This window comes from Carettochelys insculpta, chromosome 21 (assembly GCF_033958435.1).
Source record: "Carettochelys insculpta isolate YL-2023 chromosome 21, ASM3395843v1, whole genome shotgun sequence".
In the NCBI taxonomy this organism is placed as follows: domain Eukaryota; kingdom Metazoa; phylum Chordata; order Testudines; family Carettochelyidae; genus Carettochelys; species Carettochelys insculpta.
The window spans coordinates 17,735,475-17,760,791 of NC_134157.1; the positions used below are offsets into that span (position 1 = coordinate 17,735,475).

Below are 25,317 nucleotides of genomic sequence, written 5' to 3' on the forward strand. Positions count from 1 at the left end.
TTCAAGGACTGACTCTTCACAGGACATTTCAGACAGAGCAAGAGAACACTGGCAAGTTCTCAAGAAAGTCTTTTCTCATGAGAACCCTGAGGTCAAGAACGTACCATAACCCTGAATCAGTCTTTCCATTATGCAAATGTACTTCTGCAATTTTGGATCATGAGGCTGGTAGGTCTTGACAGATATCTCTTTGCCTGGCTGGTCCCATTGCAGCCCCAGTGCAGACAACACAAAAGCAGACCTTGCATACAGCAGCCACCAAGACCAGGCTTATCTTCACTGAGCTGCAGCATCACACGTACTTTGACCCCAGGTGGCCACTGACAGACGTCCACTTCCAAACAATGTGTCTTCAAAGTGGCCCTCTCATGGACTGCAGGTCTGAGTTCCAGGTAGCTCCCGGCACTTTGCAGCTTTCCTTGCTATCCTAACTCAATAACAGAAAGGTCAAGTTCTTTGAATACTGCATACAGTTCACACCTCATTCCTCTACAATTGCCATGGCAAGAGGACAATCTTCTGGTGACATGGTTCTTTCAACTACCCTGTTAAGGAACCTTTTTCATATCCCCTTTGCTAAGAAATTGCTGATTCCTATTTTCCCCCCTCTATGGCACTAGATTGACATAGGTGATCCAAGAAACAGGAGGGTTCCAGCTTTCAGGGTGGTAAAGGAGGTGAATATTGGAGTGATGAACACCATTTCCAGCTGTTAATACCTTCAGACATGCTGCTTGTTGAGAAGACAAGTAATGGAATTAGACGAGCACACACTTGCTGGGGCATCTGTTTCTTTTCTCTCAGCCAGTAGACACTTGCCAACAAGTCTGTCATGTTACCCAAGTGTGTGGCAAATGGGCAACTGTTTGGCAGATGGCTTTGTAAACAGCCAGCAGCCAATGGTCAAATAAGTTTACTGACCTGGAAAGACATGGTGCAAGAATGGAATCATTTAGAATTTCAACAAGGGTACATTTTACCCATGTAAATAATTTCTCCTTGAGAGAGAGAGAGACAAGGCTAAGTAATGGGTATGAGACATGTCTGCAAATAGGAAGCTGCTCTCTGCAGAAATAGGCTCAAGGTTTGTGTTTGTTCAGCTCTTTCAGGTCTTCTAACTACTTGCCATCATGCTTAGTGAAAAGAGCTCCAACTCTGAGAGACCTTATCAAGGAACCTTCTATGAAGTACAGTTGAGTGTGAAGTTTGAACAGTGGAATTCAAGAATGATGGTCAGATTCCAGGATGGACTTTGTTTTGTGTGACATCCGCAATTCTGTTGTGCAAGCTGGGTTGGGCATCTAGCAGATAAGCACAGACCTCTCAGCGAGTGACACTAGCCTTTGTGCATTCTTCATAAAGGTCTGTTTCCTACACAGAGGAGACACAAAGAATGGTAACATTCAAAAACCAGTGGGGGAGCAGTTTAACCCTCCTGGAAACTTGCAAGTTACCATTCTTAGGCAAAAAATACTTCAAAAGCAAACTGCAACGCAAAACTGCTGAGCTGGAATTTGTATGGAAATTTGAGACCATCACTATGGGTCTGAATAGAGACGTGGAAAGACTCCCTCATTACAATAAGTAATTTCCCCTTAAGATTCTATTACTTTTCATCACTGTTAGAGGTCAGAATCATCCACCCTGATTTAATTAGTACTGATGTCATGCTCCCTTCTCTGTACCTCTCCCTTTCTTTCACTTCAGGCATCGGAGGAAGCGAGCTATAGCTCACAAAAGCCCGAATAAATATGTTGGTCTTTAAAGTGCCACCAGCCTCTTTGCTCTTTGCTCTTTGTATCACATACGACTCATGAAATGAGGTAGACACAATCTGGCAGAAATGAGAGACAAAGCTGCAATGAAAGAGCCAAGTGCTCAATTCTGCCCCTGCTAGCTGCCTTCAGCGGGATACAGCTCAATGTTGAAGGAGTGTGTGTGAAGGAGTGTGTCTTTCACATGTCTCCCTGTCACTGGATTTCCTCCATTGCTTGTGTCACATCTGTGCCTCTACTCTGCATAGACTACCAGGGGACAATGTAAATACCTAGCTTGCTTGACAGCTTCTCACTTAACCAATCATAGCACAGAGGAGGAGTCTATTTGAAAACTATATTCTTATGTGCTTGATTGGAGGAGGGGCTTTAAGGAAAGTCCTGCTCTCTGGGAGACAGCATCCCAAGTTTTCAGCTAGCCTCACTTCAGGGGAAAAGCATTGTAGAGCGTGTGCCCAACAAAAACAGGGTCCAAACACACGTGCAGAACAACCAGAGAGCCCGGACCAGGAGCTTTGCTTCAAGTGAAACCCCCACTATCACCATTGGTGGAAATTTCTAGGGAACTGTGCTTGGTTGATGCTTTTGTTACGGAGCTGTTATTGTGTCATATAGCTCACCCCTTCACAAGACCCAGCCCCATTGGCTTTTACCCTCTTCCCCAGCAAAGTGCGCTGGGCTTTTCCAGATCAATACAGAAGGGTTCCTGCAGAATCCCTCTCCTGCCCTTGTCTGGTGAGCAGATTGTATTACTTCTTGAAGTTAGCACAGCAGTCCTTGCTGCCTTCCCAACTCTTTCCCAGACTAGCGCCCTGTGAACTCCTAGGCGATACTTCATAGCAAAGCAAAAGAGGTGTATTAAGATGCCCAAAAGAAAAAAAAAATCCTGGTTCATCTTGTCCACCAGCTATGCTGTAGTGAGTACATTATCCGGATGGATACTTAACATCAGTAGGGCTAGTCCTGTATCGTAATTAGCTGGCCAGGTGCCTGCTGTATGAGGATGCCGGCTCACACTTAGTCCTGAGGTATGCAATTAATCTGCAAACTGTAGGGGGAAGAAGGTGTGTTCTCTCCTACCGAGACATAAAGACTGTATGATTTAAACATATTTCAAAGCTATAGTCACTGAGCAGACAGGCAGCAATAGTTGCAGTGAGGGCGAAGGTGGTACAAAAGAATTGTGTTGGGTTTAGGTTACCTGAAAACCACACCGGGAAGGGCAAGATCTGAAATGATGATTTGGATGATGGTTCAGGAGTCATTTGACCTGCTCGCTAACGGTCATAATTTGTTCTGCAGTATTATAGTTTAGCTGCTAATCCCACCGTTGTGTTTCTTTTCTGGAAACATCTCTGCACTTATTGCAGCCAATAATTAGACCTGCTTCTCTCTTCTTGTTTGCCTTGGCCCCGGCAGTTCATGTTGAACTGTCCAACATAAACCTTTTCACACCACGGGAATTCCAGACGCAACCTGTTCTGCAGGACCGAGCGCAGAAGGGAGCAATGACTCCAAAAAAGCATCTTCCTGGCTGTGTTTTAGATGTCTGAATAATTAAGAACTCAGTGAGTCAATTCTTTACCCTTCTTGTATTCATGCAGGAGAGCAGAAAGGAACCAGCTTGCAAGGCTGTTCAGAAAGCTAAGCTCAGGCCACCGAGGGGTTTTGCACAGGCGTTTGATGGTCACTTCCAAGCAGATGTCTCCTGCTGTGTGCTGACTTTAGACAAAGGAGGCCTTGGTCCATTTGCTACTTAAGAAGCCCAGACCAAAGCCTTGGAGCCAAATATCTCTGGATGTTAGGGTATCCAGGATAAAGAATAACAGAGCATGGATTTATAGGGGTGCATGAGCAGGATGGGAAATAGGGTGGGGTACAGAGGCCAGAAGGGTTTGTTAAAATTCAGTGACTCTGTATAGAGATCGAAGCAAAATTGTATTGGTACCATGGCAGGGCCAGGGTGGAGGGCCCTTCAGAGGGAACCCAAACAAACGGAAGAGCCTGCAGGACAATCGCAGGCAGCTGGGTGGGAGATGGCTCAGCCTAATTGAGGCCAGCTGGTCCCAATGACTGGGCTAATAAGAGGCTTTTAAAAACCCTTCACAGGGGGACGGGTGGGGAGAGATTGTGAGAGGAGAGTTGAGGAGACCAGAAGTAGTGAGAGAGAGAGCAGGTGGGAAAGGAACAGGAACACCAGGAACCACAGAGGGAGAGTGAGGAGCTGCAGCAGATTGGGAGGGGGACTCATTACAGCTGCAGCCTGCAGAAGGTACAGGGGGAATTGTCTGGGGAAGTGGCCCAGAGAGAAGAGCTGCTGCACCAAGGGCTAAGGGAGTCAGCCCTTCTCACCAGCAGTCGGATAGGGTCCCTGGGCCAGAATCTGGCACGACTGGGTGTGGGCCGGGTTGCCCCCAGACCACCCCTTGCCCCAGCAAGGGCAACTGGGCCCTTGAGTGGGCTCAATGGACTGAATAGAGGCCAGAGGCCCAGGAATAGGACTGACTTTGTCACAGTGCGGTTTGATCAGCTGTTCCATTGTAGCAAACAATAGGTTAAATATGCCTTTCCCAGGTGGCTACCCTGTTTATGGACATGCCTGTCCTCCACATGTAGGGATCTCTAGGTTATGTTTACTGCATGTGCAAAGAGAGCAGAATAGCTCAGAAGAGATTCCTCTGAGCTGACTGCATGGGGTCGGGGGGGTACAAGTCAAGAAGCATATGTCCTATTGGCTGTGTCTGGAAATGAAAGGTTCCAATATAGGCACCTCTCACACTGAGTGTCCTGTTGTTACACTCCAAAGCTGTTCTAATGTTCCCTCTATCCCCAGTGAACAGGTAGGAGTATCGGTCTTGTGATTAAGGCACTGGACTGAGACAGGAGTGCTGGAGTGTCACTCTGGGCTCTGCCACAGTATCCCTGTGTGACCTTGGGCAAGTCTCCCAATCTCTCTATATCTCTAAAACATGGGGAAAAGTAAGAGCTCCCTTTTCTCCAAAGGTGCTGTGAGGCACTTTGATAGTGTGGTAATGGGACATGTATAGGTAGACTGAATAGCTGAATAAATCACAAACACTGGCAAAAATTTTGATCCTGGCACAGCTGCTGCTATGAACTGATATTTCAGTGAGTACAGTCATGTTATTCCGTGATGGATTCATTGTCCACACCTACCTCACCCGACTGGACCAAACCCTAACTTCCTATCCATACTGAGCTGATAAAATAATTGTGGTAGATTAAATATAAAGCAATGGATTATTATATATATGTATTGAAGATTAACCATACTGTAGGTATAGGTAGAAACCTGCATGGGTACAAAATTTGTATCTGCAGCCATAGCTGCAAAAATGAGCTGCGGATATTGGCATCCATATATGCAGGTGCAGATACCTGCAGATATAATGCAGGTATCTGTGGATTTGCAGGGCTCTAGGTAAAGACCCATTCCAACGTTATTAAATCTCAGTGAATATGGTTTTAGTAATCAGTTTGTGACTCAATCTATTCCACTAAATCTAGTGCTTCTTTTACAATAGAATAGTTATTGCTTTTCCAATAAATACCTATTGATTACCAAAAACATATATACTGAATATCAGAAGCAGTTGAAAACAAAGGATCTATGGTTAAAGCCTAATTAGTGCCTTATTAATAATCATTCTTTGCCACCATTAAATCTACAGTTGCTCTGTAATAAGCACTAGTACAAATAACATCTTCCAGATTCCACAGTTTTCTTTCCAGGGCACTGTTCAGAATAAATTTATGATTTCCCTCTCCATAATCTGGGAGTTTTCACAACACAGGATCAGGCTCAAACACATTGTGGCTTCCATCCAGGTCATATTTTAAATGTTTCACAGAAGAAATAAGCCAGGGATGGAACAGCAGGGCACCATTCACACAGTTTTAAAGGCATTTTATGATTGACCGTGGATTATATTCCATGGGAAAACTGGAATTGGAATCTTATCTAGCTTTTGCTAATGGATTTTTTTATTGAAGACTTAATTGTGACCAAAAGGAAAGTGCACATTGGTTTAGTGTTGGTTGGTTGTGCACTTTGTTTTTGCAGGGTTGCTGGTACTGATTTTTCTTATTAAGAGAACAAATACGTGATAAGCAGGAAAAGAATTCTGTGGATTTTGCAAAGATTTGTAAGAAGAAACTAAGACTAAAGGTCAGATTCTGCTCTCGGATGTCCCTGCATAACTCCTATTGACTGCAGAGGGTAGATGTGCATATATGAGGGAGGAAAAATGACCCTGAGCACATATGCAGCTCTAATAATTTTCAAAACACATTATCAGCATTCATTAATTCATCCTCACCCCACCCCTTTGAGATATGTACAAAAACCTCAGACTGAACATAGGACGTGCATTTCTCACAGCAAGTGTAATTAAACACTGGAACAGCTTCCTCAGGGAGGCAATAAATTCTCTGTTGCTGGAAGGTTTTACACCAAGAGCGGATGACTGGCTAAAAGAGGCTGGCTTGATGACACATTATTGAACATGATGCAGGAATCAGTAGGCGAATACTACAGCTTGTATTAAGCAGCTCAGAGTGGATTATCATGAGGCTCCATTCTGTTTTACAATCTTCCATGACTACAGATTAGTAACACTAGTTGTTATATAAAGGGGAGGACTTTTAATCGGTTAGTGGATCCCCAAAACTAACCTATACCTATTTCGATTTAGTACCATCGGACTCTGCTATGGCTTATTTGAAATAGCACTATTCTATCTTAAGAGTGCCTATTTTGAAATAGCAATTTCCAAATATGTATTATTCGTCCTGCAATGAGGTTTACTGATTTCAAAATAACGTACCTGCTATTTCGAATTTATTTTGAAATAGCTTGTGTGTAGCGTACATGCTAACAGAGGTATTTCAAAATAAAGGCTGTTATCTCTAAATAACTTTGCTGTGTGACCATAGCCATGCTGGCCAGGATTTTAGAACAGTGTATTTGTATTTATTTTTTTTACAGTCTGCCTTTCATATTCCAGGTTTTCCAAAACCTTTTGCCAAGTTGTGAGTTACAGACTCAGGAATAAGCCACATGGACGTGCATGTTAAATTCTTTTGGTGTATTAAAAAAAAAAAGGCTGGACAATTGAGAAAATGACACTTTCTCAATGAAACAATAAGAATGGAGTAACTTACTGAGAGGCAATGCAGTCCAGTGGTTAGCTCACTAGACTTGGCATTCAGATGACTTGAGATCTCATCTTGTTTTAGCCACTGATCTGCCATGTCAGCTTGGGTGAGTCACCATACAATTTCCCTTCCCTTAGTTGGTAGTGAGTTAGTGGTATATAAAAAAACCCAAGGATCCACATATAGAGTTAGCTGCTATGGGCCGAGGGGCGAGGTAGGAGGGGGCCCCAGCTTCCTGGCTAGGAAGGGGTGGAGCCAAAGGCAGACGAGGTGGGGCTTAGGGCAGCCCTCAGCGCCACGTGTAGAGTGGCAGCACAGTGCTCCTCTGTTTCTTTACAGGTGTCGTGTCCTTGTGCTAGATGAATTTCAGATCTTACCCACAATCCCCAGGCTGCAATATATAAAGCACGTTTTATATGAACAGTATCAGAGAGGCAGCCGTGCTAGTCTGTATCTTCAAGAACAACAAGAAGTCCTGTGACACCTTATAAACTAACAGATATTTTGGAGCATAAGCTTTTTTTTTTGTTTTTGTTTTTTTTGTTTGAGGGTTGAGCCAATTTATTGGTGTCCCGTGGGCTTGCTCCATGCACAGTGAGGGCAGGTTGCAAGGTGGGGAAGGGCGGCAGGGGCTGCTTCAGCTGGCAGCTCGTGGCAGGTGGCACTCAAGATCTGCGGCGCCTCACTCCTGCCTCTTGGGGTTGTTGACAGCCACGTAGTGGTAGAGCACCACGAGCAGGAAGAGCGACACGCCCAGCATGTTGGTGAAGATGGCGAGTTGCACGTCCGTGATCATCACGGCGGCTCGGGGGCTCCCTGGACACATCTCCAGCAGCTGCGGGACTTCTGGGCATGTGGGCAAAGAGCTGCTTCATGTGCCTTTGGCTCCACCCCCTCCTGGGCAGGAAGCTGGGGCCCCCTTCTGCCTTGCCCCTAGGCCCATGGCAACTAACTCTATGTGTGGATCCTTGGTTTTTTTGTTTTTTTTTTCCATCTGATGAAGCAGATCTTTGCCCACAAAAGCTTATGCTCCAAAATATGTTAGTCTATAAGTTGCCACAGGACTTCTTGTTGTTCTCATTTTATATGAACATAACTTTGATTGAGCAAAGTTGTGGAAACTACAACCCATATGTTAATAAGACAGAGCTCAGCTAATCAAATGTTTTTACTGCAATTCCAGCTCTACTTAGCAGATGGTTATTGTCATGACTTGAGCTAACTCTTGTTTGGTCACTTTCAAAATGAAATGGACAGGAATGTCATTTATTCATTGAAATAAAAAAAAAAAATCTCATCATCCCTAGTGATGACGTGATAGACATCCAGACTGATGGTTCACAGTTCTACTCTAAGTCAATATTCGTTACAGCAGTGGTTCTCAATCAGGGGTTCCTGTACCTCTTGATATACTCAGAGGTCTTCCGGGGGTACATCAACTCATCTAGCTATTTGCCTAATTTTATAACAGGCTTACATAAAAATCATTATCAAGATCAGCAGAAACAAATTTCACACAATGACTTATTTGTACAGCTCTGTATTTTACACACCCTGATCTAAATACAATATTTATTTTCTAATTCATGTATTTTGTACTTTTATTGTACACATGAGAAGGGAAGCAATTTGTCAGTAATAGTGTGTGGTAACACTTTTGTATTTTAAAGTCTGATTTTTGGAAGCAAGTAGTTTCTTAAAGTGGGGTGAAACTTTGGTCTCGCGTGCTCCCGTCAGACTCCTGAAAGGCTACACTTATCTGCAAAGGTTGAAATCCACTGCTCTGTAATATTCAGGCAATTATTCAGCAAATGTTTTCAGAAGTTCTAGCACATTAAACAAACTACTAACATTTTGCTGCAGTACAACTTGCTTGGATACAGTAGAACAAATATCTGTATAAAAATTGTAGGTACTGAGGGTACTTATAATTTTTTTTTTTTAAAAAACAAAGGGGTACTTTACAAAAGGGAAAAAAAAGTTGAGAAACACTGATCTAGAAGCAGTCATTTCCTTTGAACATCAGACCTCTAGCAACTTACCCATCTGCACTCTGGAATAGCAATGACATATAACCTGATTTATGTAGTCTGGGGTAGCAGTGGCACATATTTTGCAGTCTGCTACACTTAAGGGAACACCATATGACATGGCCATGTTTAGTTTGCTAGCACCTGTTGCACCTTAGAGTTGAGAGCTGCAAATTAACAAGGAAATGAAGACAAAAGAGCAGTCAGAAAAAGGGGAAAAAACGTAAAGCAGGCACACCTTAAGACCCCAAAGTATCTTAAGTGATGTTTTAGATCCAGAAGTTAAAATTAGAAGAGGACTTTTACAGAAAGTGGAAAATGTAACGTGACAGAGTGCTTGGGAATGTGGCCCACGTTCTGTTAACTTACCAAACGTCCATTGTTAAGTGAAATATACTGTGGGTTGGTTGTACGCAACCAGTGGTGGGATGATGAATCTCAGCCACTTCATACTTGGTGCCAAGCAATGATGCAAAGCAGAGGAATACTGCTATTCTTCATACAGAGAGAGCAACAGGGTGGAAGCTTGTGGGTCCAGCACCTCCAATGGAAAACCCTGTTAGCCCATCAGCAGTTGATAAGCCTCTCCCTAATTAAACCATTGTACAGCTTTACCAGCCCAGAATGCCCTGCCTTTTATAATCTGTATGCCCTGGATATGACTGCATGACCAGGGCTTCCCACCAACAGAAGCTAATAATAGTTCATTGAAAGATAGCCTCTGGTAGTACAAGAACAATAACTCACTGTGTATCCTTCAAGCCAGCCAACCCGTACCAAGTGTCTGTTTTCCCCACCACTTATCTCTTCTATCCTTTGAGTTAGCCATCCTACGCAGAACTCAGTAGTGGTTTCCATGTCCAAAATTATCAGGCCAAAAATCCTGTACTCAGTTTTTACTCAGTTTCCACTTGGGCAGCTGTTGCATTTGTTCAATGGAAATTTTGCTTGATAAAGGATTGAGGAACATAGAAACTGTAGTACTCGCTCAGAACTGCAGTTAATTAGGCAACTGTATAATCTCCCTTGGTCAGCACCAGTCACTTTAGAAACCCTACAGTGGGCATTTATGGGATACATTACCCTTAGGAAAAGCTTCTTCCTCAGTCCAATATTTCTGAAGGATAAATGTTTATAGTCCTTGAGTATTTGGCCCTATAGACTTTGGATTTTTATCCAGAAAAAGATGAAATATTTCTCATTTTCTACTCAACATTTGAACCTACTTCAAATGCATACCCAAATCCAACATGATTCCAGGACCTTTTCTTACAGGGAAACAAGATGAGGCTAAGGAGTATTCATTTACAGTTTGGTGGTGGATTTCAAGTCTGCATTGATAGGGTCAGCAGCTGGGCACTAAATTTACACAGACCACTGCACATTCACTGCTAGGTTAGCTTCCCCAGGAACAAGAGTAAATGAAGTTTCCCAAGAGATGGTTGGAAATGTTAATTGCAGATTGACTAAAAACAACATTGCCTGGTCATCCATTGTCAAGAGAACATGCCTGAGTTGTGACTCCATTCTAAGACCATTCAACCTGGCAAATATTCTCACCAATGCTGCTACACTGGTCTTGCACAGATGGATCCTAATGAACAAAAGGACATAGTGATTGCAAACGATTGTGACCTAACTCCTTTCGATCACGTGGACCCTAACTTACAGAAATATAGCATGATAACTAGATTTCTTCAAGGTACTATGCATTCAGATTCCTCAGAAATCTGAAAAAAAATTAATAATGAGCTGGTTTATTTAAATTAAATTTCATAGGCTTTTCATGAAAGTGACAGGGCAAGGCTTCATGGAACAATAGATCACACCAAATCTTTCTGCCAGACCATTTAGATGTTTAGAATTATCCGAATGAATGACTAGACAATACTTGTGTTCAGTAGACTGGCTTGGGTCTCTATAACACGCTTGTCGTCACGGTAACTGAATGTCTTCACTGATGTGAGCCAAAGTGCACTGGATCAGTGTTTCTAATTTGGGGCATGTGTACCCTTGGGGGTATACCAAGATCTTTCAAAGCATCAACTCATCTAGATATTTGCCTAGTTTTACAACAGACTATATAAAAAAACACTAGTAAAGTCAGTACAATCTAGAAGTTCAGTAAGACAATGACTTGCTCCTATTGTTTCATATGCCTTATGCTGAAATGGAAGTACAGTATTTCTAATCCAACTCATTTATTTGATAATAAGACGGTAGAAAGTCAGCAAGTTTTCAGTGGTGTCTTCTGTGATATTTTTTTAAGTCGTATTTAAGTGAGGTGTAAGTTGGTGGTATGCAAAACAAATCTGACTCCTGCAAAGGGGACAGTAATTTGGAAAGGTTGAAAAGCACTTGTTTCAAAACCTCAGATTACTTTAGGACCATGTTTCAACTTGTGGTATGTGTACCCTTAGGAGGAAGCAAGAGAAGTCCTGGGGGTACTTATAATTTTCTTTAAAAAGTGGTACTTTATAAAAAAAGATTGAGAAACACTACAATCAACTAATTTTAGGACACAATAGGAAGGTCTACACCCCAGTGTGCCACTCATTAAGTCTCCATATAGACAAGCCCTAAGTCCCATTAGATAGCAATGAGCCATAGCTCCCAAGTCACTTAGGCACTTTTGAGCCTGTTACCCCAAATCACTCACTATTTAGAACCCACGAATGGCTCCCTGGTAGAATCACACAGCTTGTGGGAAATGGAAACACAAATCTGAATACACCTGAGATTTTTACACCTGGATTTTGTTGCTAAGTAGAAGAAAGAACAATATACTGCATAAGTACACATCAGCTACCCCAATAGCCCTCAAACTCTGTAGCTGATTTCTGGCCTTATTTGTATATTTATTTGTCAAAAGAGGAAACAGAATCATAGCCACCCAGCTGTGGAAGTTGCTAGCCTAGGTGAGTGTGTGATCATTTTTTCCCTCTTGGCATCATACTGTCCTCTTTGTTGCTGCAGCCACTTTTTGTGCCTGGTCTTTAGATTGTGAGCGTGTTGGGTCAGGGACTTTGCATGTGGATGTTTCTTCATTAGGGTCCCATTCTTAATGGGGGAAATGAATTGTTATGGGAACTGCACCATTGTACTAAGAGCCATATATGCTCTTGGCTAGAGTGTGTCCCAGCCCCTTTGGTGCCACAGATGGTATGGCCCACATGGTTCAGCGTGAGCATGTTCTGCAGTCTTCTGATGGGCTCATGCTCACTCTTGAACCCTGGAGGGTTCTTCAAGTAGTTGCAGGGGAATCCACATAGACTTCTGGCTTGCTTTTATTCCAGCCCACGCCTTGCTTTCTGATCTCCAGTCTTCAACCGCAGCTTGACTCTGACCCTGATTTTGGCTGACTTTATCCTGGTTCTTGGGAATACTTTGCTCCCTGCTCAATCACCACTACCTCATGGCCACCCTTGCTCTGTGGATACCAGCTCAGCTGTGACCCGCTAGGCCAGACTACTGCCCATGCCCTATCCCTTTTGCAAAGATGAGATGTAACCTCCTACCTTGCAGATCCCATTCCATTGCCTTAACCACCCTCCCTTTCCTGCGAGTGTTGCTGCAATACAAATAATCAGATGCCTCAAAGCAGGGAGGTTCCAGATATGTTTTCCCCTTTTTCCACAAGAGAATGGAATGAACTGGTGAGCTCCTAGTTCCAGACCTGATCCACAAGGTGCTATACAGCAAATGCCTATGGCTTGCACTGGTGACAGAAGTAACAGGCTTCACAGAGTTTCTTTTTTCCAGTGTAACTTTCACACTTTATTAGACGGGATGGCTGAGCTCTAGCAGCAGACAGAGCCAAATGTCTTGCAGACAAAGAGGGTGGATTGAGGTGTGGAGGGATTTGATGGACTCCTGAAGGCTGCACATTCCACTGCAGCTTCTGCTTGCCAAGGACCAGGATGTACAACCTCAGATGCCAATAAGCCTTTGAACCCTTCTCTGAGGACATACTCCACCTCCACATCTCACCTACGTCAGTATTACCTCATGTTCATAATGCTAGGAATTTCCAGCTGAGGCAGCCAAGTCTTCTGCTGCTAACTTAAAGTTTCCACCTTCCTTGGAGAGGGTTTTTTTCACACCCTCTTTTCTTTTTCATCATGAATTAATAATAAATTTATCGTGCTGGACAGGAGTGGTGGAGTCAGTTCTCTGGACAGCAGGGTGAAGCAAATCTACAGCATTGGCCCATGGGCAAGCACGTCAGCTTCTAGCTATTGGGCACTGCAATCCAAGTCATCTGTCCAGTGCATGCCACGGGAACCAAGAGCCACACCAGCCATATTTGCAGGGAGCAGGAACCCTTCCCTAGGCTATTGGATGGCTGATCACACAACCTCAGTGCTGCAGCAGACTCATGCTTGGTGAGCTCCACTCAGCGGTGGAAGCAGATCTTTATACTCTCCCAGAGGACACTGTTCTAACAACCTCTTTTGCATGTGCCCTGCAGGTGGGATGGGTGAGAACCGTATTTAAGGCTCACTGAATGCAGTGCAGCAGCAGCCTCGTGTTCACATCTGCTCAGGGTTGAATTTTGCTCTGGGACAGAGAGCTCCCTTATCTCTTGAAGATAATGCTGCATGATCAAGTCCTCTGGGATGGTTTCATAAGGTCATCCAATCTCATCACCTCAGCTAATAGGACAAGAAAGACATTAAAGCACAGAAATTGCATGGCTGACATCTTACATTAGGGTGTGACTTTACAGAGATATTGGACTCCTGAAACCATATATGTGTCCCTAACTGCGAGGGGATATCTTCCATTGCTTCTTTCCCTAAGATATTGTCAGACGTGAGTGATCAAGTACATCCTCCCTATCATAAGATACACATTAGCAAACTGCCCTCAGAGTGGTTGTTTCCTGTTAGACTGGTAGAAAGTTGCTCCTTGTAGAGCATCCAGACTGCACATGCTTCTAATGGTAAGGACTTCCAGATGGAATCACTGACCATGAAGGACCATGCTTCAGCCAAACAATCTTAGCAGCAGCACGTTCATACAAACCAACTGGGAATTAAAGGAATTATGGAAGGTATGGATTCTAGCCAACAAGTTGGATCAAGTGAGAAGTGTGATTCTTCTTTTTTCAATTGGTCTACCCTCATGTTTCAATAGTTGACGTGGGTATGCCTCATTACCATGAGAAGGAAGGAAGGTTGATGGGAGAGCTTTTCCCATTGCCCTCCCTCTGCAAGAACAGCCAGATACGTCAGTCCTACATACTTTAATTCCAGCTACTCAATTGTCGTATCTAGGATCGACTTTCAGATCTAGCGTAGACCTGACCTGAGTGAATGTATCAAGCCAGCTCAGCTGCTAGGAAAGTCAGGGCCTCATATGCATGCACAGATTGGGAGAGACTAATGGGTAAAAATTGTTTCATATGTTTATGCCTATGTGTGTGTGTATTGTGACAGGGTCAGGCCAGAAGGCTAATGAAGGGAGGGATACTTGAGGGCTGTGGGGAGCAGCTGAGGAGGGGTAGCTACAAATCAATTAGGGCCAGCTGAGCTCACTTGAGGCTGCCACAGGGCTGTTTAAAAGGCCTCTCCTGCTGGGAGAAGGGAGGGGAGAGCAGAAAATGAAGCTGGAGGGAGGTGAGGAGGTGGGAACAGGGCAGGTGAGAATAAGAGAGAGTTGGAAAGCAGAAAAGAACACCAGCATTGCCAGAGCCAGCAGGGCTGGGGGCATGGGGGAGGTGAAGGGTTCCCATGGGGAGTGTTTGGAGTCCCCTTCCCCCAGGCAGTTGGGGGGCCCTACCCCAACTGCCTTCAGCCAAGGTGCATGAGGGGCAAACCACAGCTAGGGCACATGGGGCCCCAGCTACCTGTGGGACTCTGCTCCAAATAAGGGGCTAGGGCCCAGGAGTGAGACGGGATCTGCCACAGTATAAGCATACACACACACATTTCAGTAGCAGGAGGAGTCCCAGGCATGGACCAAGCCTGCACTGTGTTATATGCTGTACAGACATAATTAAACAGACAGTGGCAGCCACACCCATCAGGGCCCTTACACTGGCACATCCACTAATGTGAGGTATACCATCATGTGCCAGCAATGCCCCTCTGCAACGTACCCTGGACAAACTGGACAGCCACCGCACAGAAGGATTAATGGACATAACTCCAACATCAGGAGTGGAAACACACATAACCTATAGGGGAACACTTTAAGCTTCCTGGACATTCAACAATGGATTTAAAAGTAGCCATTCCTCCACAAAAGAATTTTACCACACTATTACAGAGGGAGACACCTGAATTCAAATTCATTTACAAATTTGACAGGTTTAGTGTTGGCCTGAATAGAGATCTCAACTATCTTATGCATTACAAGGGCAATTTCCACCCCCCCTTTGATATTTGCAGGGAAAAGACATGTCCTAGTTAATTTGCTTCATTAATTAGTCCTACCAGTGAAAGAGAAGTTCCCTCCTCCCATTCTCCCCCGGTATATAAACCCTGGATTCTGTTTTTCCTGTTAATTTTTCATTTGATGAAGTAGGTTGTACCCATGAAAGCTCATAACTTAATAAATCTGTTAGTCTCTAAGGTGCCACAGGACTACTTATTTTTATTCTGTATTTATGACACCCATTTGGGCCAGTTCCTAAGATCTGGGGGTAGAGAAGGAATTGTTTTCTTCTATCCCTAACGGCTAGCTCAGGATGCCCTTACATGGAAAACCAAATTCCACAGGGACAAAATGGAATTAAATTACAGAATGAAGAAAACCCTACAAACTCCCACTCATTTTTTGAAATGCAAAAAGATTCAGACTCCCGGAGTTTTGATGCAAAAGGTGTCAGTTTGTTGTAGTTGTAGATTCATTTGAATCTGACAATCAAAGCTAAGCTAAAGTCAAGGTGTACAAATTCAGTTCCATTGGAACCTAATGACACAAGGCAAGAACCACTGGGAAATGAAACCACTGACATACGCATGGCATCCACTAAAACCCAGGGGGAAGTAATTACAGTGAGCTCAAAGAGAAAACAATAATTGACTCTGATGGTGAGAGCATTAGGCTCCTTCAGCAGCACGTGTCTACAGTGCATGAGCGCCTACATTTGGGCACATGCGTGCATGTACTAAACACAAGACCAAAACTTAATCTAACTTCAGGGACAGTCAGTGTCAGTTGCTAAGATGTGGGCTGAATTTCCAAGGAGCTGCAAAAAGAGAAGCTCATGAAGCAAAGAGCTATCCAGCCTGACCAATTAAAGATCTACTGTGACATAACCACAGAACACCATGCCAGGGCTCTGGAGGCACCATATCTCCTTCCTCATTAATTAAGGTAATCCAGAATTACCATGTCTAATTAGTTGCAGAGGAGAATTTAGTGCCTGTAACATAATGATGCTGATTGACGTCTGTAGAAACTCATTCAGTCCCAGAGTGATTCAACCAACAGCCCCTGGGGTGTTACTAAATACAATGTGTCTATGAAGCATGTAATTCTGAATTAATGAAGAGGGATGTCAAGAACCTTGGAATGCTGTTCTGCTGAACTTCCTTCTGGGGATTTGATGTCCATTCCTACAACTGTCTCCTCTGCTCCCAACTCCTTATAAATTAAATCCAGCTATTGCCATTAATTGCTAGCATCTACTGAAGAGAGACTCATTTTTGCAGCCACGAAGGCTGAAGTCTGAGGGTCAGAGTTTCTGCAGGCTTTCACACTCACACACAGTCACAAAATTACATGTGCATCCACCGGTGCTCGCAAATGCCTGTTTGGATGCCCTAAAGTACCTCTAGCATGTACAAACCCAAGCAGAAATGCAGTGACTGATTTTGCAATTCTTTAAAATCGTCCTTCGTATATAGAGCAGATGATATTTTTAAGTCTCAAAGGTGACTTCTTTACTGCAACATTCTCTACTAGGGATATGTCTATACTAGACATACAAAATCAACCTCAAATATGCAATTCTAGCTATGCCAGTTACATAGCTAAAACCAAGGTATCTGCATTCAGCTCATTTGTCTGTTCAGGGGAAGGTCAATGGGAGAGTTTGTCCCCGTGGCCTCCCTTACTCCTTGCATCTCGGGAGGAGTACAGGGGTTGACTGCAAATGTCCAAACTAGACCTTGAGTGGGTTGATCTTCCATGGTAATGTAGATGTAGCCCCAGTCTTTCTCAGCTGACACCTCCCACAATGCACCATGGTGGGTGCAAATTTTAAGGAAGGATTTGGAGGAGAGGTAAGTGGGTTTTGAACATTTCCGGGGGGTGGGAGGGGAGAGGAGGAGAATGTTCTATGCATGAGAGAAATTGTGAAGGGACTTATTGGAGAATCAAGCAAATGGGCAAAATAAAGTCTTGTAAATGGCCAGTAAGAACCGATAGAAATTTAAAGTCAAGGTGCATCAGTCTAATTTTCCACGTGTTTCCATTGCACAAAGAAAAAAGCTTTCACTGTGAGAAGGGCACTGCCAACACAGGGAATTTAATTCAAAAAGTGCGGGGAAAATGTGAAGTGAGTGGAAAGCAAAAGTGCTTCTGACGGTCTTGCTAAGTCTGTGGAACCTGAGCTCTTTTATACCAGCTACAGCTGTTGACTGCCGGAAGGGCTTCCATGCTGGCACTGCACCAACCATAGAACCATCCTGATAGCAATGTTTTCCTGCACAAACAGGAATACTCTAACTTAACACCCAGATAAACCTGTTCCTTGGTAGGTTTCCAGGGTAAAATGAAGCCCTTTCTAGGTCTGTTTTGCCACCTCCATTAAAACCAGTGGGCACTTGAAACCTTCCTCTTACACATATCCTGGCATTGTGTCTAGACAAAGATAGTCCACTCTGGGGCATGAGTATAAATACGTTGCCAAATTCAACAAAGCTGGAGTAGGACAGCATAGAGTACAGCTCTGTGGTGCTTCTTATTTCAGCAACACCCAGTGTGGGGAAGGGAGAATCATGCTCTTAGTGAGGGGAAGGAGGTGAAAATGAAAGTAACGCAAGGCTGGTATCATGATTAAAGTGCTTAATTGGCATTCTAACTCAGGTTTGCTGTGTTATCTTGGGCAAATTATTTCATCCTTCTGTGCCTCAGTTCTCCATCTGTAAAATGGGGTTAAAATACATTCTGCCTTGCCTGTTGCAATTATGAAGTACAATTCCAGGGACTGTCTCTTATTATTTGTCCGGCACCTAATGGAATCAACTCCTAAACTTGATTGTAGCCTCAAGCCGCTTCCTTAATACAAATGATCACAGCTTTCAGTCTTCAGCCTTAGCTCCATCTGCTTTGCCCTGCCTCAGAAGCCACGCTAAATGTGCACAAAGTTAAACAGGTGCATAAAGTTTTGGGTCCAGGTCTTAAAATGTCAAGTGCATCTGAAGTTATTCCACAGCTTCCTCTTGTCTAACACCAACCCCTTGTCTAAGACATAATATACACAGTCAAGACCCATCTTCCAGCACATACACTGTTCCACTCATTAACTTTATAGTTTTTGTGTATCCTCACTGTTTTTGTCATACTTTCCTGTTGAACAGTCTCTTGGTCAATCATCATCATTAACCATTAACAGTTGCACAACTTTTCCACGAACAATTTCATGCTTAAATAGTTCTTTAATCTTCTCCAGGATCATCCAATCATCCCTAGGCACCACTATGCTGTAATTTGGCAGGAGGAAGACCTTTTTTAGGGAGTAGATTGTTCCTATCATAAGCCAGAAACCAGTCTTCAAAGTTACCATACAATGGAAGTCACAGTCCAGCTCATTCATTGTGGAGCCAAGACATTAAAATTTTCATTGTGTTCCAAGCTACGCAGAAGACAAGAGAACAAAAATGGCTAAAAGCCACTGAAACATCTTCAGCATAAAGCTCTGCTATTCTGGGAGCTCTCTCCCTTCGCCCAGCCACAGCGCATGAGAAATACATATAATGGTAATTTAAAGCATGAATAGGTAAACATTTTTTTTCAGAAAGAATATATACAAACTGGCAGTTTTATCTGGCCTTGTTCAGGCTCTTACCTCAATTTTTTTAAATAAAATGAAAATGTATGTGCTTTATTTATGTATTTATTTTTACAAAGTTACTTTTTATTTTGCATTTCTTAAAAAAGGGATTGTTAAAATTTGTCTGTTTTAATTTTTGAATTTTTTTTAAAAATGGAATTCCATCAAGTGTATTTTTTCCTTAATCCCTATAAACTCTTATCATTCACTTTTCTTTAACCAAAAAGGGCTTTAATCAATTTGGTTTCCGAAAACATTTTCCTTTAGTTTCCAAACCTTAAGCATCGACGTAGCTGTGTCAAAACATAGCACTATTCCACATATCTCTGTTCTATCTCTTTTCTGAAAGGTTTATTGAGAAGTAATCTTACTCCAGATTCATCCCATTTTTCAGATTCATTTTGGTTCAGTCTCTTTCAATGTTCGCTCAATTCTGTCAGTTTTGAGGACTGTATTTAATTTGGTGATTCTGTCTCTTTTCTGTTTGCTTTTATGAGAAGCAATCTCATTCCAGACACATCCAGTTTTCCTGGCACAAACAAATCCTTACATTGCTTTCAGTTAGGCTAAGAGGAAGCTGTATGTTGAACTTGGTGATCCTAGCTCTTACTGCTTGGGGAGTTCTTTATCAAACAGTCAGGCAAACTCTCTAAACTATATAGTAAAAAGACATAGTCCCTTTCCATCACAGATTGTACAGAATTGCGTCTATATCCATCATGTGTCCATCCAATGCAGGCAACATCATGTACTGGAGAGAGCAGAAGTCTTTGGAACTATGCTGAGTCACACTAGCTGCGGACCAGGCTCCCTTGATTTTAATGGTTTCAGTGGAGCCAAACCAATGTCCATCAGCTGAGGATGTGACCTTGGTCATCAGGGCTCCTGATTTCTATTCCCAAGACTTCCATGGACTTGTGAAGTAGCCTGGGTCATGTCACTTGAACCTCATAGCCTCTCACTTCACAAATCTGTAAAATTACTGATGGGCAGTGCTGAAAAGGCCAGCTCTGCCCCCAGAACTCCAACAGGCTGTGGGTGGACAGACAGGACAACATGGCCTCTGCATCACCACAGAGCAACCATTAGGAAATCCCACCCCTCAATCATATTGCCTGTTCTCCTTTGATTGGAGGATGGGGATGCCATATGAGAAGGGGTTAGATGATGTCCAGGAGAGGGTGTGTGCTGAGCTTACGGCAGGTAGGTGGTGACTGGCCGTATGAGCACCTTCCTATGAACCTGCAGTGCAACTGTTAGCCATGGTGCAAAGTCTGGAGGGTTAGGCAGACAGGATTGTGTTTTTTGTTTTGTTTTGTTTTGTTTTTATTAATGGAGATGGAGTTCCTTTAGGGTCTTGCATTTCTGTCTGCTTCCATTGACTGACTTGTTTGCAATGACCTTGGGGTTCTGTCTGTGCTAATGAAGGTGTGGAGGTAGATTCCCATGTTGTAAGAACTCCTGCCTCCACAAATGTTGTCAGATTTTAAAGGCAGGGAAGCTCCCAACACTGTGACTTTAGTAATATTAATTTTCATCACCTCCTTCATCTTTTTCCAGTGTTAGGAATCCTATTGTTTCAGTGTTTAAGGAACAGTCAAATAGGGATAAAAGAAACTATGACCAGTGGTTGCCATGAAAAAGTCAATTTTCCCCAAAGCATTCAAACTGAAAAGGATGTGAGCTGCCATAGTTTTCTCTTGTATTTAGAACAGGAAATTGGTGTGTTGGCAAATATGTATTTAATTACAACTACTGTAAATACTTGTAGGTTTCTTTGTAGTGTGACAGGAGCCAGGTACCCCTGGGCTCCAGTCCTCTGCTCAGGCCAAGGTCCCACAGCGTGGGTCCTGGTTGCCCATGCTAGGGTCTGGACTGCAGCAGGCAAGAGCCCCCTGGTTTGATCAGGCTCTGTACCCACTCCTCTCAGCCTCTGGCTGAGCCCCCAGGTTACCTGCAGGAACTGCTCACCACCTCTGCTGTCTCTGGTGTTAATATCAGACGTTTGCATCACTCTCTAGCTCCCTCCTTGTTTGTCTGAATCTCCGCACTCCTCTCCAACTTCCTCCTACACACTCCCTCCCCCGGCCCTAGTGGGGGGAAGGTTTTTAAAAGGAAGCCTCAAATGGGACCAGCTGGCCTTCATTGATTTAGGGCAGCCTCTTCCCCAGCTGCTCCCACTCTGCCTGATTGCTAAGGCTGTTTCAAGCTGCTTTTCCTCTTGTAAATTGCTCCACTGGCCTCACCCTGTCACAGTAGATGTTTCTGTAACTTTTGTTTTTTTTACAGATAGGATTGTTAACCCTAAGCCAACCCTTTTACCTTGGGGAGAGGTGATTGGAGTTTGTATGGTCTCTACCCTTTGACCTGTCCAGTTTGGGCAACCTTTCCAGGAGCTATAGCTCCTGCTGGCATAGCTCTCCAGGTCTTTGAATCACAGAAGCCACCTCACTACGACAAGGACAAATCACAAGCTACAGATATTCATAAATAGATGCCTACGGTACGTTCTTCACATCAAATTGCAAGACGTCGTCACAAATGAGGAGCTTTGAAACAGAGCAAGACAAGAACCACTTGACGTTCAAATCAAGAGAAGAAAGTGGGGATGGCTGGGCCACATTCAGAAAGCCATCATCCAGCATAGCCTATCAAGCTCTAAAATGGAACCCACAAGGAGGATGAAAACGAGAAAGACCTTGGATGATGTGGAGAATGTCTACTGAGCTCGAAGGACAACTGGGTATTCCTGGAGTCAGCTAGAAGTTTTGTCCTGAGACAGACTGACTTAAACCCTTGTACTCTGAATGGAGCATAGGTTATCTACAAGTTTCATCCGCTTCAAAGTCACTGTAAATACACTGTATCCTTATAACGCTCCTGCAGTATATAACTTCCCTCACAGGAGTTTCCAGAGCAGAGATACCAGGAGGGCATTTCCACTGGAAACATTTGTTTCCACCTGTTTAAGTCAAGTTGTTCAAACACAAGTGATGTAAGCCTGCTTATAACGAAGGGGAACCTATTTCATCCTGATTCAACTCCGGAAAGTTTTATAACAATGGTCAAATAGTTATAACCACTTTTAGGAAAAATGGCCAGGTTTGATTAATTCTTCCAATGATTTTCATTCCATTTGTTGCTGTTGCTGAGTTCTTTTTTAGGGGATGGGGTGATGTCTGTGGGAATCGGGGAGTGATCATATATGGTCCTTAACCCTGTGGGAAATACAGATGAGAAAAATCACAGTCTAAGTTCTGCCAGGTCAATGGAAGAAATAGTTATCCTTTATGCTTCGCTTGTTTAATATCCTCCTATGGCACTGAAGAGGACCATCAGAGAACTGAGACAGTTACTTAATCTTTCCAAAGATTTTGGCCCCAAACTGCCCCAGATTAATGAAGTCTATTTACAGTAGCAAAAACATAGTCTGGTGTCTTCTGAGCTTCATTAACTAGGCTAAAATTTCTGAGAAGACAGTTTTCTGTCTGAAAAGCCAAAACTGGCTTGGTAGCTTCTTGCTGATGCCAATTAAGTTTAGTCAGATGTACCATACTATGTTTTAACAAGATTTTTGGGATTTTTTTGTATAAGGGGAAACCTCTGTTTAGTATCTGATGAAGTCGGTCTTTGTCCACGAAAGCTTATGCTCCAAAATATCTGTTAGTTTATAAGGTGCTACAAGACTTCTCGTTGTTTTTGCAGATACAGACTAACCCGGCTACCCCTCTGATACACTGGAAGAAGCAGCGAGTCCTAGGTACCAGAGTCAAGCTATTCAGTCACACAGGTTATTCGGTTTATTTTGCTGTTACACCAGAAGAAACTAGATTCAGTTTCTTACACAGAGAATCCTGTGGCCTGAATGCTTGATTACTCTAAGCCAGGAGCGAGTCAACTTTTTACGTCAGGTCCCACTTTTCATCCTTGCAATTAGCAGGGCCCCACAACCTAATGTAATCCAAACTGATGGAAATTTCGGCTATGTTCGTACGAAAAAAAAAATCCCTTTCGGCATGCATAAGAAAATAAGTCTGTAGAATGTAAAAAAGTCATTGATCAGTATGCAAATGTCAATAAACAGTCACGTATTTCAACATTTTTGATTAGATGGATGAGCGTGAGACCCAGCAGCCAATAGTGCTGCATCTCCCTTAGGAAATTTCACACCCTCCCCAAGGGGGATGACCCCTGACTTAGAGCCAGGATGTGCAAAGACACTTTTGCAATACACTGCAATGTAAAGGGATATGTAAAGTGAATGCAAATGACTATGTCTTTCCAGCTCTCTTCCTGCTGCCTCTTCGCTTCCTATTGGATATTTGCTGTGACCACAAGATGGGGCTGTCCAAAAGGGGGCCAGATCCCCACAAGGTGTAAATCATCTTACCTCCAGTAAAGTCAATGAAGCTACACTGATTGCTACCAACTGAGAATGTGGCCCCAATGTATCAAGTTAAATTTGCCAAGTTTAAAATGGGGTTTCAGTTACAATATTTATATTAAAAAGTTACAAAAACAGATGGCAATTTTTAACAGGTTACTAGCAAATTAAATCCAAATCCCATTCATAAAAATTAGGTCACCATTCATTAGATTACCCAATATCAGATTGGTAGATATAATTAATTAAAAGGGTGATTTCATTCTTCAGCCCTAGAACTGCCCTGACCCAGTCCACCCCCACCTCCCTACAGCTCAGCAGTAGTACAGCTTTGCTAGCTGACTTAACGTCCATAGACTCAAAACTTGACTTTGGAATTTTGTGACCTGAGGTCATACCAGGAATTCAATGATCCCCACATTGGAGGGCTCGAAGGCAGCTAAAAGAAAGGCTTGGAAGGAATGAAGGCCTGTCTCTGTCCAGTAGCTGTCTGAGGTATTATATGTCCAATGTCTACTGTTCTTTCACTTCAGGTCTGGAACCCAACCACAGCACAGCAATCCCCAGGCTGCTCAAAACATTTGCTGGATTCTTACATCGATTTTAAAGCAAGGCAGGCAATTTTCCATGATTAAGAAGGCCTTGAGACCCCCAAAGGATCTCTGCAGTTAATTATTCCTAGGGCTGACCAGCTCATAAATTTCATGTTTCATTAAATTGGTTACTCTATTCAAAAAACAACATCCCAGCTGTTCACTATGTCACTTCTGTTCTAGCATGGGAAAAACAAGAGCTGTCCAATCTATTCTTATGGAGTGGGTCTTTTCCATCTGAGATCTTCTCATTCTCTAAAGGTCTGCTAGACTCATTAGGATGTCTTCTAGCTCCAGGATGTGTTTGGCAAGACGAATGACTTCTATTTTTTGTCTTCCATCAAAAGAAAGCAGTGTTATGCATGTGAAATTACCCTGACATCTGTTGGGAGACCAATACAGTGGTACACAACCAGTCCAGGAAATTTCTGCAGAATGTTGGGGATCACTTCTTGGTACAAGTGCTGAAGGACCCGACCAGAGGTCATGCGCGGCTTGACCTGCTGCTTACAAACAGGGAGGAACTAATAGGGAAGGTAGAGGTGGGGGACAACCTGGGAAGCAGTGACCATGAGATGGTAGACTTCAGGATCCTGACCAAAGGAAGGAAAGAGAGCAGCAAATTACACACCTTGGACTTCAGAAAAGCAGACTTTGACTCCTTCAGGAACCTGATGGGCAGAATCCCCTGGGATGCTACCATGAAGGGAAAAGGAGTCCAGCAAAACTGGCAGTATTTTAGGGAAGCCCTATTGAAGGAGCAGAAAGAAACTGTCCCGATGCGCAGCAAGAGAAGTAAATATGGTAGGAGACCAGACTGGCTTAATGGGGAAATCCTTGGAAAACTTAGGCACAAAAAGGGAGCTTACAAAAAGTGGAAACTTGGACAGATGTCTAGGGAGGGGTAAAAATGTATCACTCGAGAATGTAGGGCAGTTATCAGGAAGGTGAAAGCGCAACTGGAATTGCGACTCGAGAGGAATGTGAAGGATAACAAGAAAAGTTTCTGCAGGCATGTTACCAAGAAGAAGGTGATCAGAGAGGGCGTGGGGCCCCGACTGGATGAGGGAGGTAACCCAGTGACAGATGATGTAGGGAAAGCTGAAGTACTTAATTCTTTCTTTGCCTTTGTCTTCACAGACAAAGGCTGCGTCTACACGTGCACGCTACTTCGAAGTAGCGGCAGTAACTTCGAAATAGCGCCCGTCACGTCTACACGTGTTGGGCGCTATTTCGAAGTTGAAATCGACGTTAGGCGGCGAGACGTCGAAGTCGCTAACCCCATGAGGGGATGGGAATAGCGCCCTACTTCGACGTTCAACATCGAAGTAGGGACGTGTAGACGATC

General features: G+C 43.4%; 1 protein-coding gene across 1 annotated transcript; it reads right to left on the minus strand.

The window, feature by feature from the left end:
* Positions 1–7,635: 7,635 nt before the first annotated feature.
* Positions 7,636–7,749, minus strand: LOC142024069 (dolichyl-diphosphooligosaccharide--protein glycosyltransferase subunit 4). Its single transcript, XM_075015715.1, has one exon. The coding sequence runs from the start codon at positions 7,747–7,749 to the stop codon at positions 7,636–7,638; it is 114 nt and encodes a 37-aa protein (XP_074871816.1).
* Positions 7,750–25,317: the final 17,568 nt, after the last annotated feature.

Excerpts from the sequence above, each read along its gene's own strand:
- LOC142024069 (XM_075015715.1), bottom strand. The coding sequence starts at position 7,749 with ATGATCACGGACGTGCAACTCGCCATCTTCACCAACATGCTGGGCGTG.